The sequence below is a fragment of the Lichenostomus cassidix genome, chromosome 7 (assembly GCF_008360975.1).
Source record: "Lichenostomus cassidix isolate B80296 chromosome 7, HeHo_3.0, whole genome shotgun sequence".
Lineage (NCBI taxonomy): Eukaryota > Metazoa > Chordata > Aves > Passeriformes > Meliphagidae > Lichenostomus > Lichenostomus cassidix.
The window spans coordinates 2,797,068-2,814,470 of record NC_139488.1 but is presented as its reverse complement, the minus strand read 5'-3'; the positions used below and the strand labels follow the sequence as shown (position 1 = coordinate 2,814,470).

The following is a 17,403-nucleotide window of genomic DNA, read 5'->3' as shown; positions in this document are numbered from 1 at the left end:
CCTGCCCACCCTCACAGGGAACCTTCCTAATATCCAATGTAAGCCTACTCTGTCAGTGGAAAGCCATTCTCCCTTGTCCTGTCACTCCAGGCCCTTGCAAATAGTCTTGCCCCATCTTTCTGACAGATTCCCTTCAGGTACTGGAAGGCCACAATTAGGTCACCCCAAAGTCTTCCCTTTTCCAGGCTGAACATTCCCAGTTCTCTCAGCCTTTCCCCGTGGAGCTGCTCCATCCCTCTGATCATCCTGGTGCCTCCTCTGGACTCTGTCCAGAGAAGCTGCTCTCTCCAGGGCTGGAGCAGCTCTGCAGGTGGAGTCTCACCTGAGCAGGGCAGAGGGGCAGAATTCCCCCTTCCCCTGCTGCCCACACTGGGGGATCAGCCAAGGGCATGGGAATTTCCTATGAAGATAAGGGTATTGATCACTCTTGAATCACAGAGATGTGAATCAGTTTCTGTATTTGTTAGAGAATGTGTTCTCGGTAATGAAGCTTTAGGAAAAGCAGAGATCTAACAAGTGTAACAGCTTGAATGCTTCTGACTTCTCATTCAGTGCTGCTTTGTTGTCATTACCCACCAAAGATGTAAATAATTAACCTGGAGCTCTGGTTAGATTCTCTGGTTCGGTTCCACACATCAGTGAGTGCAGGAGAGCTCTCATTGCCAGTGCCTGTTCTGAGCTGAAAGGACAATTACAATACACTTTGTCCCTTCCCTGTTTTCCCACCACTGGTGGGTGTCAGAGCAGTGATGGGTCCTGGTTAACCATACCAGGCTGCCGTGCTTTTGAAACATTTGATTTCCAGCTGCAGTCTGAGGCCAGTCCCTTTGGCTTGTCCTCTCAACATGTGCTTGGTCCTGAGACAAATTCCTGTGTTCACTCAGGTATTTAGTGTTAATTCACGCAGAAGAGTAAGCCAGGAGTGGTCAGCCCAGTTTTTCTGAGTAACAATTTGTTAATTCTCATGGGGCTCCGAGGTAAAATGGGAAGAATGTAATTTTTTTCCTGTGCACTTTCTTTTCTTTTTCTCAGAAGCTTGACCAAAAATGTATTAAAGCCTTTTTTTCCCCAAGCAATATTTAACAGTAACATTTTGAGACATGCAGAAGCTGCAGCATTTAAGGCTAATTGTAGAGAATGATTTCTGTAGGAGTACCTTCTGTGCATTCTGCTGGCAAGGCTTTAAATGTCTCTTCAAGGGCTGACACTTGGAGACCACACTGTAAGCTGATATTAGGGCCTGAAGTGAAAAGAGAATGATCTCCTCCCACTCCTTAATCGGTGGGATAAGATTCTGCCCTGCCAGTTCACACACTAGATGAGCCTGTACTTCTGGTTCAAGGCAAGTGCACTGTGCTGCTCTCCTGGCTGCATTTGCAGCTCTTGCTTTAAGGGCACAGCACAAAACTTGACTTGGCTTTTTGTAAATTCCTTCCTTACCTCGCTTGCACATACTTTTCCCCTTTTGGATTCATACTTCTTTGGGATAAAATATGTTACCAATGCTTTCTAGTAAAAAAAAAAAAAAAAAAAGAGAGAGAAAAGCAGATTCTTGTGGCTTGAATGGGGAGGGGTGAGGCTGACTGAAACTTGATGCTTACATAAGCAGGGAAGAAATGGAGGTTTGTGATGGTTAATCTGTGTCTTATACACTCAGTGTGAAGATGCACAGGAAACTTTGCAGAGGGATGATGTGGAAGGTGTTTTTAGCACACTGTATTTCTGCCAGCATCTAACCATGTAACACTGGCTTGCTCTGTCCTGTTTTAAAGCTATTTCTATGAAAAACTTTATTTTTGTGGGCAGCCTCCTGTGATGAGGAAACCAGGAAAGCTGTCTGCTGTTAATACTGTGGATGAAACACGTTCGGGGTTTTTTTGGGGTTTTTTGCCTACTCTAATACAGGAAAGTGCTCTTTAAGGCATTTGGCTGCTTAGACATGTATTGACTCTTTTTGTGGGAGACACATCTGCAGCAGAGGTGATGGTTTAAAAGCATGTGTTTTCTCCTGTACCACACTTTCAAAAGAGGACAGTGTCATCACAGAGCCCTAAAACGGTTTGGATTGGAAATGACCTTAAATATCACCTAATTCAAACCTCCCTGTGGTGGACAGGGACACCTTCCCCTAGTGCACTGCTGAGGAATCAGTCACTTTGGAGCAGAGCTGTTGTAATGCCTGTTGGCTAATGGGTTCCTCTAAAATTCCAGGTTTTATAGAAAGCTGGAACATTTAGATGATGCTCATGGGTTTATCCTCAAGCCCTCTCCACCTCCCTCCACGGTGCCTGGCCTGAACAAGGGCATCATTGTTATCTTGTCCACTGGCAATCTGGATCCTGGGCACAAGGCTCCTTGCGTGCCTTGCTTTGGACTCAGCAGGGAATTCCTGCTGTGCCAAGCCTGAAGCACTGGGGTTTGGAGAATAAGCTTCCACAGTGTTGCCTCGAGGCGTGGGTGAAAAAAGCCAGCGTGGAAAAGTTAAAGCTCTAAGGTTGATCAGCTGTGTGGGAATTGCCACATCTGAACCTGTGGTGTTTGGCTCCTGTGCATCGCTGAAAGGCACTCTGAGTGTGCCATGGAGAAGCCAAAGACGGGAATTGTGTGCAGCCTTGTGGGAGGGCTTAGTTCATTTTCCTCTTCAGGGCTTTCTTAGGCAAAGGCAGGTGAGGTGGTTACTTGTGTGGGAATGCTGGTTTTAAATATGGGTCCCAATTTTCCCCCCCCATGCTTGTTGGAATGGGAATTAGTGCTGCTGAGGCATTAATCTGGGTTGTGCAGTTGTCCTTCATGAAGGGGAACCTGATCAGGAGGGCAGGGATTGAGAGAAATAAGCTCTGCTTCCCAGCACTGGTATCCAGGTTCCTCTGAGGTGTCCCTGAGAGCAGTGAATGGCAGGGATTCTCTGAAAACCCCAAAATCTGGGAAACTTGACTACCCTCCCACCAGCTCACCCGCTGGAGGATTGTGCAGCCAGCCAGGTGTTTTTGAGCAAGAAGGGTTCTTTGGGGTTTTGTTTGAATCTACAAGAAAGGCTTCTGGGTTCAGGAAAGATGCAGGAAAAAACATGTTTTCTGTTTTCACATGGATTCACAAAGCTGATCAGTCAAGGGCAATTCTTCACTTACACAAAATTCAGATGCAGTAGAATGGCTGTAAAGTTTTTGTGCTCCAAGTGCTCCAAGACTGTGGAGCAGAGTCAGCAGTGCATTTATTAAGGCCTGAAAACAGTGTGAGGCTCCATGAAAACATTAAAAATTGAAAGAGCAACCTGCAGAGATCCTCTAGTGCTGGCAATGTACGTGTAAGGAATTATCTAGGAGTTTTAATACACTGGCACTGTGCTGTGCACAGGTGAAAGGTGTTTGGGGTTGGTGCTTTTGTAACTGTGCTTCATCCCTCAAGGACAACTTTTGTCCTTCAAAGAGGAACAGTTGGTCTGTAGTTAACGCTGTTTGCTTTTATTGTGGTGGTAGATGCACAACTTGTCCTGAACGAATATTTGGGCATCCATTCCTGCCATGGAGGGAGGCTGGAAAAATGAGAGGCCCTGGATCACAGCTGGGCTCTAGCCTGGTGCAAAGCCCAGGGATAAAATGTCCCATGTGTATCCCAGAGCGTGGTGGGAATGGGAACAGGAATGCTGTGTCCTTGTTGGGTGCACAGAGGAGACCTGTAGTGCTTTTGTCCTCCCCAAATCCACAGGGCTTCAGTGTGCTCTTCTCTGTATTCATGTTTTGCTGTATTTTCTCTATAAACACTGTTTTTTCCCTCCAGAAGGAGCTGTGGAACGTTGCATTGCTATGTATCCATCATTCACGCTAGCTTTGTTCCTTGTTTCTTTCCTCTCCCTTTCCCCCCAGATCTATCAGGTCCAGAAGGTAGGGCTTGCTCGCTTTCATTCTTGTTTGCATGTGTTCCCATGTCGTGAGTCTTGCTACAGTTTCAGAATCACACAACTGTTTGGGTTGGAAAAGACCTCCAAGATCCTTGAGTCCAACCTAGGATATCCTCTGAAGAGTAGGAGATGCCCAGCAGGCTGTAAATTTCCATGTAATTCTGCCCTCCCCTCCCATAATCTTGAGGGGTGGACAACAAAGGGGAGCGGGGGAAGATGACCCATGTAAAATGTCTGGTCAGACACTTGATATGATATTTTTCTACAGCCTCTTTGGCAAAGAAAAAGCAAAAACAGAAAAGTGACTTGGCAGAGCAGGGCCAAAGGAGTGGCTCCATGTGTCACCAAGGACCACACAGATTTGTGTGCTGAAGGCCATGAGAATCAGTGGAAGTGTTACAGGCTGGGCAAGCATTTAGCAGGTGCCAGCAGGAAGAATGACTTTCAGATGACTTTATTTGTACAAAGTCACTGAAGGAAATCGGGGATATTGTGTTTGAGTTCATAATCTTTTGGTAAATAAATTGTATGGCCTTCCTTCCAACAACACCCAAGCCTTGTAAGTGCTTTAATGTTGTTTAATCCTGTCTCGCCTCAGTTTAAAGTCATGGTCTCTTCCCTCCTCCCAGTTTCTTTTCCATGATGGCAAAGAGGATGATAAAAGTAGATCTGAGGTCTCTTGCTATGTAGCAACAGAGGTGTTGGGGTTTGTGTTGTGATGGTTGGCTGTTGTACACTTTCAGCATGTGAACTGTGTGGCACCTACAAACAGAAATAGCTCCAAAGAAGATTTACAGGAAGGGAGAAAGCACATTTTTGTTCAAGCCTGCCATTTTTTACCTTATTGAATATTTCTCTTTTTCCCTGAGATATTTTTACTGCTTGCTGAGTGATGAATGTCTCCCTAAACCACAGTGTGTTTGGTTTTATTCTGGCACTCCAGCTGCCCTAACTGCATGTTTCAAAGCCTGACCCAGCCCTGCATGTGCTTCTTGCAAGTGCTGTTCTCCTCTTTTGATTGTGTATGTATATGAAGAGAGCTGCTCAAATCATGTGCTCTGGTATTTAATCCTGACCCCATCAGTTTGGCAACAAATCTCTCTCACTCCTGGTTTTATTTCTGGAGTTGACTGTGTGCTGAGTGACTCAATGTCTGCCCATGGATCAACAGGCTCATTATTAATCTCCTCTATGGGAACTAATTCAACCTTCTGGTGCAAAAGCAGCCCCGTGGGAGCCCAGGAGGTTGTTTACTGATGGTGTCCTGACATGGATGAGGAGATAAGTGGGTTATCCTCCCAACATCCCATGGTGAGTTTGCGACTCTGGCAGTTTCACTGTCACTTAGTGAGCAAATCGCATCTGGAATTCTCTCTCAGTGGTATTAACGTCATTAATTATTTAATTGTAATATCACTTTTCAAGGTGGAAGGGAACTTGAGTCCAGCAAGGGCCTCTAGCTGAAACCTAAATGAATGGATAAGCACCATTTCCTCCTTTAACTCATTGGAATCAGGGCCCTGGGGGCAGAACAGAGGAGTCAGTGTAGGGAGAGAACTGGGAAAAGTGGCTCTGAGGGGTCAAAATATTTGAGAGCTCAAAAGCTGTCAGTTCAGTCCAGTGTGACATGTGCTCTTTAAAAGATTATAAATGAAAAAGAGTCTCCAGGCAGTTGCATTCATTAAGATTTTTCTTTAGGGGATATTAAGCACGTAGCCGTGTAATTTGAAATGGAGAAGGAAAAGCCTGTAAGTGGAACTTAAACTGTGACATAGCAAGTCTTGTAAAGCGCTACTTCCTTATCTGCCTTTTGCAATGCTGAATTCAGAAGGCAGTGTCAGGCAGTGAGGAGAACAGAAGGCAGGAAAAGGAAGCAGCAAACCTTAGAAAAATTACAAGTGTTTTCATGGCTCCTTCCTATGTGTGAAAAAAGATTCTCCGTTTTAATAGTGTGGGTTGTTGGTTTTTTTTTTAATTGATGTCTGGTGTTAGAAAATGTTCTCTGTCTCTTAATGGCTAAAACGCCTCTAATAAGGCTTTACCTGACCTGCTTTCCTACAAAGCATATAATCTGTAGGTTCTCATCGTGTACACAGCCCTGGGAGTTCATGGAATTTTCAGGGGTCATTCTCAGGCTGAGATGTGCATAAAAGTTAATTTTATAACAAGCTGTTGCATGGGTTATGATTCTGAAATGCAAAAAAAGTGATACAGCACCGAAGAACATGCAGCTCTCTGTTTTGGTTTATTAATAAATAGTGAATGAGGTTTTGAAAGGCGAAAATAAAATTATATTAATACCATTGAGTGAGGGCTAAAACCAGAGTGCAGTACAGAACAGGCTTCTGATTTTTTAAAATCATTTCCTAAGGTTTTTGTTGGTACTCCTGCCTCATCAAGCCTTTAGAAAAGCTCTAAAATGTATATTATTCTTCCTTAAGCAGGATTTCCAATTGGCTGTTGCTGTGCTTTAGGCCAGTGAATTTTAATTCACACAGGAACAGTTATGGGCTCCATTAAAAACGCAAAATTCCTGAGACCAGATTTGACAGGCTTGTTTGGGGAGGAAGAAGAGTCCCATTAAACCTGCTGATCTTTGAACAGCTTGCTGCCTGCTGGAAATTTAAGTTTATTGGGAAGTTCCCAGTGCTGTCCTCGCCTGCACTGATGGATCTTGTCCTCTTGTACCCTTGTTGGTGTTGCCATTGCTGTCAGGTGGGTCAAATGTAGGTAAAAATCCTGGTGCTCTGAAAGGAGCTCTGTGGAGCTCTAATCCAGCGAATCAGGGTGCTCAGAGATGAGTTGTACCCAACTTGTCTGCCCAGTTTGACAAACCTTTACGGGAAACATGATTTGACAGCAATTTTCATCCTGGAAGTGTCCTGCGCTCGCCTCCCTTGTAATGCGTCTTGACTTAACTGGGTCAGGAATTCAAGACTCATTACTCTCCTTGCTCCTGTCCCCCAGCACGGGGGGTTTTGCACTGCTGAGGGAGAAGAAGCTGTCCAGCACCCTGGTCATCCCCAAATTCCCTTTTCCCCTTTCCAGGCAGCTTTTCCCAGACACGTGCCGAGGAGGGCTGCAGTGCCATGCAGCACAGCTCTCCCTGGCACGTTTGTGTGGAGCTGTGTGCGTTGGCCTGCATGTCTAAATGTTCTGTGTTTGCTTTTCTCGTCTAAATTCTGGTTTCTTTCCCTTTTCTGTCCGTAGAAATATTATGGTCTGGATACTAAGTGGGGAGACATCGAGCAATGGATGGTAGGACTTGATCAACGTAGCTCAACAACTTTTGCGTGTTGAACTTTTGTGTAGTTCTTAGAGCTTGAAATCACTCAAAGGAGGGATCCCTCCTCATTGGGAGTGTGAGTTCTGCTCCAAACAATCCCACAGTCTTGCTTTTTCAACTGAAACATGACTTTTGATATGGTTAAAACTGGCAAGGACTGGGTTAGAGCCATCTCTTTTTACAGACCTGTGTCCACGCCATCACTGGAAGATTAAGTTAGGATAAAGACCTGTTAAAGCCCCTTGGGATACAGGGAATATTTGTGCTCATTTTACTTCTTGGGAATTTCATCACCATTTGAGTCTTATTAAATCTGCCTTCAGGTAAATTGTGTGCAAGTTTCACTCATATTGTTTGATTTCCCGTTGCACTTACTGGCCCAGGGGAATCCCTCAGAGGAGTTATTACTGCTATGGTGTCAATCCTTGCTTTTCCCAAAAATACAATGTCCTGGATTTTAGAATTTGCTAAAGCCAGGGAATACCAGCTACAGACTTGGCCACAGGCAACATCTGACTGTTTTAACACCCATAATATGAGATTAAGAAGTTGATAATGGGCTGGAAGTCACTGGCTTCAAATGTCTTTCACCCCTGAGTTTATGAAATCACTTACCAGTGATGCCAGATGAAAGCTGTGGCCTCGCCCTGCAAAGCTGAGCAGTGCACACTGGAAAAGGCAAAACTGAGCAGCTGACTTCTAGTGGAGAAGGTAACTTCCCAAATTCTCCAGCTTCCTTGGCCCTTGAAAATTAATCAATCAGTGTAAATACTGATTTGCATGGACCACCACTCACCAAGGTCCTCTGCTCTCACACTGAGTCTCCTCAAATCCTTGCTGGATGAGCTAACTCCACCTGACGGGCAATTCCCTTGCTTGGAAATCAGCTCACCTGTGAGAATCTGTTTGCTACAATGTTGAAATTTTTTTTCTTTCTTTTCTATTGCTGTTTCTAAATTCAGTGGCAAATCAATTTGTTAAAATCATCTTGTTGAAATATAAAACATCCGATGATGTTGCATAGGCTGTGTAACAGAGGGGAAGAAATTTGGGGTCACAGAGAAGGGAGAAAGGGTTTTTCTGCCTTGACAGGGTGTCACCTTCCGTTGTTTGGTTTAATTTTCCTGGCTCCTAAGCGTGGCTGGAGTTCACTGTGTGTTTCTGGAACGTTCAGTTGCTGTGTCTGTCCTCTCAACGCCTCCCTCTGTTTTCTCTCTGCTGCCTTGGTAGGAAGACAGTGAGCGTTATTCCCGTAGAGCCCGAAGAAATGCCTCGGTCAGTACCTATTTTTGCTTTTTCTGTTTAGCCAGACATTTCAGATTAAGAAAACAGACATGTATAAGGCACTTCCTTCTTAAAAGAAAAGAACCAAAACGAGCTCCCGCCACCCCCGGCTAGTGAAAACCCCAAAGCCACTTCCTGGCTTCTCTGCCTTCTCCCCAGTCACTCCAGGGAGCTTTTGCAAATGTGCAAGAATAAAGGGGCTGGAAAGTGGGGAAATAACCTACTTGGAGTGTTTAATGTTCATTTCTTGAGATAGAGGGCCAAGAGCATAGAGCAGAGAACACCTGAGCAAGCCCCCCCTTCACCCTGTAGTAAAATGCTTGACAGTGTTTCTTGGGCAGGGTATGATTTCATTTACTTTCTGCTTATAGTTTCAACGCAATTCTTTTTAAAAGACATCGAGTTTGTGCATCTTTGCCTTCCTCCTGTCCCATCAAAGCCATCAGCATTTGCCTCGCTGCCTGTTACTCGTGTTCTTTTCACTGTTTTTTGTCTCTACGCTCTCTCTCGCTAGGCTTCGGATGAAGACGAGCGCATGTCAGTGGGTAGCCGTGGAAGCCTGAGGGTTGGTAACCTGTAAATCTCTGTGTGCATGTCTGTGTACAGCTGTCACTGTCCCCCTGTGTCCCCACACTCGCAGAGTGTTGTCCTGACAAGGTCTTGACACGTTCCATGTTGGGCTTTTTCCGAGTGCACGTGGATCACTGATTCTCTCCAGTGTGTGCCCTGTGCAGGAGCATGAGCTCTTGTGCAGGGACCTTTGTGGTCACTGCTGTTCACTCTTGCAGGAAGGGCTTAGCCAAGACATTGCTATCTGCATGCACCTTGTAAACTCCCCTGTTTCACCTCTGATCATGGAGATTTGGGAAGAGGAAGTGCTAGCAAGTCAGTGTTGATTAGTTCAGGAAAGCAGAAGTGAATGATCGGTGGAAATAAGTCTTGAGTGCTTTGGAATTGCAGGTGAATACTCAAAGAATATCCTGAATTAGAGGGGACCCACAGGGATCACTGATCCAACTCCTGGCCCTGCACAGACACCCCAACATTCCCACCCTGTGCATCCCTGATAGCATTGGCCAAACACTCCTGGAGCTCTGGCACCCTTGGTGCTGTGCTCATTCCCTGGGCAGTGCCCAGCACCCTCTGGGGGAAGAACCTTTCCTGATATCCACCCTAAACCTGCCCTGACACAGCTCCAGCAGTCCCCCAGGTGCTATCACTGGATACTCTCTTTAAAAATGCTTTAGAAATACTTGAATACTTAGAAATTCATCTGCCGGCCCTTGCGGAGGGAGGGATTAGTAAAGCACTGAGTACTCATCTGTAGGAAAAGTTCAAACAGTTTTTTCCTCAAAATATCCAGACAGTATTTTCCCAGATAACACATATTTATATAAACCTTAACTCTGCTATAACGTAGAGTCTAGAAGACTCATTAATTAAAAATAAATAAATAAATAAAAATTACTGATGCAGAGCCTCCTCAGGGAACCCATTGTAAGATTGCACAAAATGTGCTGAAAAACTTAAAGTGCTGCCTTGTTCTCTTTTTAGTGGAATTGCTATTGCTACTTACGAACTTAGCTTGCTGTTAAAATCTTTCTTACCTCAAGATGACAAACTTGAGTGCTTTTCAGAGCTAGGAGATTCCTCAAAGCTCCAAAGATTCAGTGAAGAAAAGCTTCTCTGCACAGCTGAATGTGAAAAGTGATGTTTATTTTACTTAGGGTTAAATGTTGACATATTTATGAAAGTGTTTTTTTGGAGGGGAAAAAGAAATCTCAATTTCAGTTGAAATATCAATTCTGTCTATTTAGAAGGCGATGACAACACAAATGGGTTGTTTATCCCTGGCTGTAATGTGGCATGGTGCAAACACACTGGCTCTGTGTTTATAGCTGTGGAAATGCACCATTGATTCCTTCTGAGGTGTTTTTGTAACACAATCTTGTGGTTTATTTACATTTAAAAAGCAGAGGTCTTGCATTCTGCCTGCCCACCATCTCTTGGAGAAGCTTTTAATGCAAGCCTGGTGGACAGTAGCTCCGAGCTGGGAGGGATGGCCAAAGGGATGGCCCCAAATTCCTCGTATTTCTGCAAGGAATGTCCTCTGACAGAAGGATCTGCCTGAAACTTTCAGCATTGTTACTTCTCAGTGATGTTGCCCAGGCCCAGTCCCCATCAAGCAGCATTTGGTGGGTGTGTTGATATTTGGACAGGCACAGGAAAAGTTTTGACAGAGCTTCCTCCTCTCATTCATGGGTCACTGGGATTGTAGAAGCATGCAAATATTTGTTAGTCTGAACTGAAATTTACCCTTCTGCATCTTCCAGTTGTTTTATTCACAACTAATTGACAGAATCACAGAATGGTTTGGGTTGAAAGGGACCTCAATACTCATTCTATCCCCTGCCATGGGCAGGGACAGCTTCCACTATCCCAGGCTGCTCCAGGCCCTATCCAGCCTGGCCTTGGACACTTGCAGGGATCCAGGGGCAGCCACAGCTTCTCTGGGCACCCTGTGCCAGGGCCTCATCACCTTCACAGGGAAGAATTTCTTTCTAATATCCAGTCTAAACCTACTCTCTGTCAGTGGAAAGCCATTCCTCTTGTCCTGTCACTCCAGCTCTTGTAAACATCTCTCTGATCACTTTCCCAGTATGGATTTACAGGAGATGCTTTTAGTAATTTGACCACATCTCTGGCTAATCTGTGAAGGTTTGGCTCTTGCTGCATCTGTCTTCAAAATAACAAAGCAAAAACTTTGACCAACCTAAAAAAATTACCTCCAAGGTCTGGTGTCCAGTTTGGCTTTGGGGCTATTTTACCATGAGCACAGCACCAAAACCAGCTGCTTTGTGTCCATAAAGGGTTTATAAAATGACTTGTAGAATTCTGAATGATGCTGTTTTTTTGATATTTGAAGGCTCTCCTTCCATCATTGTAGGTTGCCATTTTTGGAAGATTGATCTTCCATCCCTGACCCTCAGGCTCCTTGCACTGTGAGGGGCTGATGGTGCTGGGGGTTCCTTTCTGAAGCTGTGTTTATCCTCTGTACAGGAAGTTTTCACTGAACTGAGCCAATATCAGACATTCACTGTGCCCTAAAATTTTACCATCCCACTTAACTGTGTGGGTTTCACTCTGGACTTTTCTCTTGGGGTGTTTTTAAGTTTTTAAGAAATCTGCTGAGATAGCTTTTGGGGAGCTTCTGGATGCTTCTGGTAGAGCAGGCAGCACTACACACTGCAGAACCTCCAGAGATGTCCATGAGACCAGGCCAGCAAATTGATTGAAGCTCCACAGCTGTGACTGTGCTGAAAACAGGGACCAGGGGTCCATGGAGTGCTGGCTTGGGTGTGTCTGTGTCACCTCAGCTGCCATGGAGAGGCTTCTTCAGCAGCTTTTCTGATGATGCTGAACCCATCAACAGCTCCTGCTGCTTCTGCTTCAGGAGTTCTGCAAGCTCAATTCTCTACCACACAGATTTTTCTAGGGAAGCTCAGTAACATCAGCCTGTGTTTGCTGAGGCTCTTGAGCCTCTCTTAGTCCCTCTTCTGTTTTGTTTGTCCTGGTTCTCCCACTTTCCAGCTGGCTGTCTCTAATCCAACACCATCAGCATGAAATATTGTTATCAATCACTCATAATTAATTTGTGCATTTTCCTTGTTTTGTTTGCTCCCAAGTTCCTGCCTTGTGCCTTTGTGCAAGAGGTCCTGCATTATCAAAGTTCTTTAGTTGGGATTTACACCTCTCTACCTATTTTTGTGTTTGTCTGTTGTTTGGTTTTTTTGCAAAGTTCTTTTGATTGGCATAACTTGTGTTTTCCTTTGTATTCTGATTTTCCTCTCCTCTCATGCCTTTACAGTCTCATTTGGACTATGCCAGCACCTACCCAGTGGTGAGAATAGTCTGCAAGTTGCAGTGTGTGTGTGTTCAAAAACTAATCATGAAGAAGAAACTAACACAGGTTGTGATAACTGCTCTGAGATAAGGGTGATCTGGAAGGATCCTGAGGCAGTTTGTGGTCTGTGATGTCAGGATGCCACTTCCCTCTCCTGCTGCTCTGACACAGTTCAGATGAGAAGTGACAAATGATTAGAGAGGGCTGAGCTAGGTGTAGCTCAGTAGTTACCACAGGACAGAGCAGAGTGGCTTGGATTTCCCCTAAAAGACCATCTCTGTTACAGCCTGGCCATCGTTGGACCAGATGTGTCTGGATTTATTTCAGTATAGATCTGGAGAGGAATAAAACTCTCATAAACTCACTCTAAATAGATCGGGCAGAGGTGACAGGACAAACCCACTGCCTACCAAAGCTGCAGCTTGTGTTACTTCACTTAGAGGACAAAATCAGATTAACCATAATGCTACGATAGCGAGTATTTGGTTCAGAACACAGATAAAGCTGACCCTTGAAAGAACAGAAAGTGACAGTGAGGATTGGGACTTAAAGCTCAGTTTAAAATATTTCCTGCTGCCTTGTGTTGGACTAGAGGTGTCCTGGTGTCAAACTGGGGTGTGCAGTTTTATAGATTCTCCAGCTTTTTTCTCCTCTCCTTCATTCCCAGCACAGTTTCCAATTAGGAGTGCAATGCATCTATCTGTGCATGACCTACATCCAGGAATAGTCCAACACATTTGGATTTTGCATGGATGTATCAATCCAGTCAGGATGGACAGCTGGTAGCTCTGTTAATTGACTGAGCCCAGCGAGCGTGACTGATTTTAACCGCGGCTGCTAAATTTGCCAGTGCTATCATCATCATCATTTTAACAATATTCCCTAATAAGTGGGCATTTGACTCTGAGGGTGGATTGGCTGCTGGGTGCTCATTGAGCTGTGCTCTGCAGAGCTGGCCTGATGTTCTGCATGGGGATGTGCATGCCTGGCTCTGGATGGGTGTGCACAGACTCATTGATCTTCTCACCCTGCATTCTTAATCCCACTGCAGGCTGGATTAGAGAGTGAGAGGACCAAAAAGAAGAACTACTCCAAAGCAGTATGTATTTTTATCTGTCTCAGAGAGGGTTTTGCCTACAAACCCACTGTGATAGGACAAGGAGTGTGCAAGTGTGAGAGCTGCCAGCCCAATGTCAAGGATACACTGCTAACTATCAGCACTTGCTAGAGAATAGTGAGCATCAGAATCTAAGGTCTTTATTTTAGTGCCGTGCATAAAGAGCACGTGGAAAAAAATTCAAAACCTATCACAAGCTGCCTAACTTGAGCTTTAACATGACACAGAAACAGGTAATATTGAGAGAATATCACAGAATCCCAAAAGGTTTGGGTTGGAAGGGACAGTAAAGCCCATCTTGTTCCAACCCCTGCCATGGGGAGCAATTCCAGGGAGGCAAAGAGGACACAAGAGAGGGCAAAGTGGGAATGTTGGTGTGGAGGAAAGGCTCCACATCGCAGGAGGAGGTTGCCAGGCTGGGTTGGGGTTCTTTGATACACTGGAAACGAGCAGAGAGTTTCCTGAGGACTGGAAGTTGGATGTGGGATTGAGAAAGCCTGAAGGAGCAGCATGAGCCACAGCCTGAGGTAGAAAATATTACAAAAGCAGAAATGGACACAATGGCAGTGAAACTGTTTTCTTAGTCTGTCAAAAGCAAGAAGAAAATGCAGAGAAATAGGGTCAATGAAGGGAGAACAAGTAGAATTGAGTATTTTTAGCCTCCCTAGTATGCAGTTTTATTTGTTCCAGTTTTCAGGAGGGGTAGGCTCAGATGCTTTGCATGCAAATGTAGCCTAGAACAAAGGTCAACGAGGTCTGATAAAACTGACCCTGCTCTCCAAGAGCTGCCTGGAGCATTTGCCTTCAAAAATGTGCACTGGAGAGGTTTCTGGAGAGGATGTGTCAGAATGGCAGGGGAAATGACCTCAGCTCTGGGGCTTCAGGCTGAAATCTGAAAGACACAGGGCAGATGAGGCAAATTCCTTCAGAAGAGCCTGGACGGCGAAGTGATAACCAATTAACCTGGGCTTGTAGGAAATTCATCATGCCAATTCAGCTGAAGTTCCTAAGCAGGGTAATTACTGAAGGGCATAAAGGATGTTGCTATAAGTTGACTGTAAGGCTCTTGGCACATCTCTGCGTGACATGAAGCGAAGCCTTGGGCCAGATCTCATTCTTGTAAAAGGAATGTACAGTTGAAAAATAACTTTGCTAGAAAACAGGACAGCTGGGAAGGATCTCAGCTGGTCTGTTCCCATCTAAGACAGCATCATCTGGGTTTTTTAAGGAGGGAAAAAGCAGTTCCCCAGGAGTCTGTATTGCCTGGCTGTGTTGTGCAGGGAGTGAAGGCAGTTCCATGCAAGGTTAGAGTGAAAATACTGATGATAAACAGGAGACAACTTGTCAAAACCGAGTAACAGTAAAAACAAATGAGGAATACCACATCTGGGAAAAGTGAAGGTACTCTTACAAAGTAATAGGATGGTTCAGAGAGTGATCTGAGGTTACATTTAGTCAATGTTACACAGCTGAAAAAGGCAAACAGCTCCTCAGTGTAGCAATAAAAGGGGTGATGGAGGTAATTGGTCTGCATCGGGCACTGAGGCTGAGCTGGAGTGTTGCCTTCAGCTGCTGGAGATCCATTTTAACCATTCTTCAGGGAAGTGTTCAAGAAATTCAAGGAGCTTGGAAAAAAAAAAAGCCTGGTAAAAACTGGAAAGAGGCCAAGCTGTGTGAGAAGGCTACAGCAGTATTTCAAATCAGTTCTTGAAAAAAAGAAGCTTGGATGTTTGCCTTCCATTTGGGCTGATAATACTGCATTTCAATAGAGAATCTAAGCTTTTCCCAGAAGTAGCTTCCCCAGCTTGGCTCTGAACTGGTTGCTAAGTTAATTTGTTTAATTTTTCATGGAAGCTGCTGTATAGTAGATGATAAATATTTCTCTTGGAAATTGATTCACATTGGTTCTAGTGGATTTTCATTTCAGGAACGCATTTAAAGCACGGACTTCAAAACTTAATTTGAATAGAAATTCTAATTAAATTTCCACTAAACCCCCACCCCAAACACACAGAATGCTTCCTTGTTTTCTGTGTTAAACCAGGACTCGTTGTGAGGTGATACCAGAACAGTGAATTGCTGGGGAAACCTGAGCTTTTAATGCTATCGATGGAGGTGACTTTTGTGTCTCTCCTCTCTTCTTCACTAGCACATTCCCAGACTAAGGACTGAGTCACTGGGATTGTTTTGTTTTATTCCCAGCACTGCTGCCGTAGGGATTTGAAGTGCCTCACCCTGTTTATGAAACAATCCTTCTGGGCCTGTTTGTTTTTCCTCCTTTGAGGGGAAAACATCATCCTGACTCCAGGGAGGACAGCTGACCTCCCCCAAATCTCCTACCAGCCCTCAGACTGCTGCAGAATCCTGGGGTGTGGCAGATGGCCACTGTCTGGGTTTGATTTTGATCATCAAAATTAAAAAGAGAATTTATAAAGCATTGCGTGTTCACTAAGCTGGATTTCTCAAAGAGAAATTCAGAATTAATTATTTTGCTACAATTTGCCGCTTTTTAATTGCTTAGCTGCCCGAGGTATAAGTAACTATAGTGATACATGTCTTTTATTGTAGTCTCTGATCTCAGTTTTGTCCCCTTTTTGTCCCCTATTCCCTTCACAGACTGTTTGAATACAGACCAGTAATAATAGGGGAGGCAAAAAAAAGGGGGCTCAAAAAAGGCAAGCCAGGAGTATCCTTGACATTTTTGGCTGTTATAGAGGTATTGACACAAATGTTCATGTCCTCGTGTTTGAAATCATGACCTAATCCTGCACTTCTCCTGTTCCTGGTGTATCTTTGAAAAGTTCTGTCTCTGCCTTTGCTTTTCATAAGTGATGACATTTGCTTAAAAATTCCCTTTGGGGTCTATGTCAGTTTTTTTTCTCTCCTTTTTGTCTTTCCTTTTTTTTTTTTCCTTTCCATCCATAACAGACCAATGGCTATGAGGAAGATGTGTATGGATCATCCCAGAGTAGAAAATCTAGCAGGGTTAGTAGATGATTTCTATTGTTTTAAAATTCTATTACTCTATTTAATGGGATTAAAGCCAATTAGCAAATTCTTTTCGGCAGTGAAGCAGGTTTTTCCTGTCTTGCATGTTGTGGGTTTGGAGTTTGTCAGACACTGGAGGTGCAGCAAGAAGCTGTCTGAGAAATTAAAAAAAATAAAAAATCAGGCCATGAGTGGGAAGGGAAGTCTCTGAAATTGGTACAGAAAGATCTTGGAAGCCAGAACTGCTTTAACCTGTAAACAAAACTGGGTAAAAATTACATTGTGACAGCACTGGCAGGGAGGATTTCATCATGCTGGAAACAAATGAGTGTTTTTCAACTTCTGCAAGGTGTTCATGCCATGCTCCAACACTGAATCTCCTAATTTAGTCTGTGCCTTGAGATTTGCATAGTTAAAATGGACTTTGGATTTTGAGTTTTCCCCAAATGCACATTGTTTATTTGAAGTTTGCTTAACTAAATGCCTTCTTTTTTTTTCCCCTTATAAACTGCATCCCAGGGTTTCTGGAAAAGCCCACAGAGGTGAAGAGCCAGTGCAAGTGTTCCCACTTAGCTGCTTAACATTGATGGACTTTTATTTCTATAAATACTCCTGTCCAAAAAAGCTTAATTATTAACTCCATTGTGAGGACTCAGGTCACAATGTTCCCTCCTGTTCCCGCACAAGTGTTGTGCGTCAATTATAGCAGCTCCTGGCCCTGCTTTGTTAAATATTGGGGTTTGAGTGATTTAAATGATTTAAAGGGGTTGTCCAAGCACAGCCTGGGGGCTGAGGGGGAAGTGTTTAAAGTGGTTTTTTTTTCCCTTTATTTTAACAAAGCCAGGCAAAAGCTCAGAGCCTGTTGATCTTTGTGCTATCAAGGCTTCTAAAGAAATTTAGTGGTATGCAGCCTAAAGCTCTGTGTT

General features: G+C 44.2%; 1 protein-coding gene across 24 annotated transcripts in view; it reads left to right on the top strand.

Moving 5' to 3' along the window:
• The window catches only part of LRRFIP1 (LRR binding FLII interacting protein 1), a 100,596-nt gene that overhangs the window by 46,881 nt on the left and 36,312 nt on the right, over nucleotides 1–17,403 (top strand). For 13 of the 24 annotated variants that reach the window (XM_085065770.1, XM_085065769.1, XM_085065768.1 and 10 more), the window contains exons 3-9: nucleotides 3,864–3,881; nucleotides 7,109–7,156; nucleotides 8,415–8,459; nucleotides 8,983–9,033; nucleotides 12,337–12,369; nucleotides 13,424–13,471; nucleotides 16,418–16,474. The exons of 5 other annotated variants lie outside the window; for them this stretch is intronic. In XM_085065770.1, coding sequence (XP_084921896.1) covers nucleotides 3,864–3,881; nucleotides 7,109–7,156; nucleotides 8,415–8,459; nucleotides 8,983–9,033; nucleotides 12,337–12,369; nucleotides 13,424–13,471; nucleotides 16,418–16,474 — 300 coding nt within the window. The remainder of the gene's footprint in view (nucleotides 1–3,863; nucleotides 3,882–7,108; nucleotides 7,157–8,414; nucleotides 8,460–8,982; nucleotides 9,034–12,336; nucleotides 12,370–13,423; nucleotides 13,472–16,417; nucleotides 16,475–17,403) is intronic. 6 more of the 24 variants (XM_085065758.1, XM_085065756.1, XM_085065747.1 and 3 more) reach the window with 4 other exon arrangements.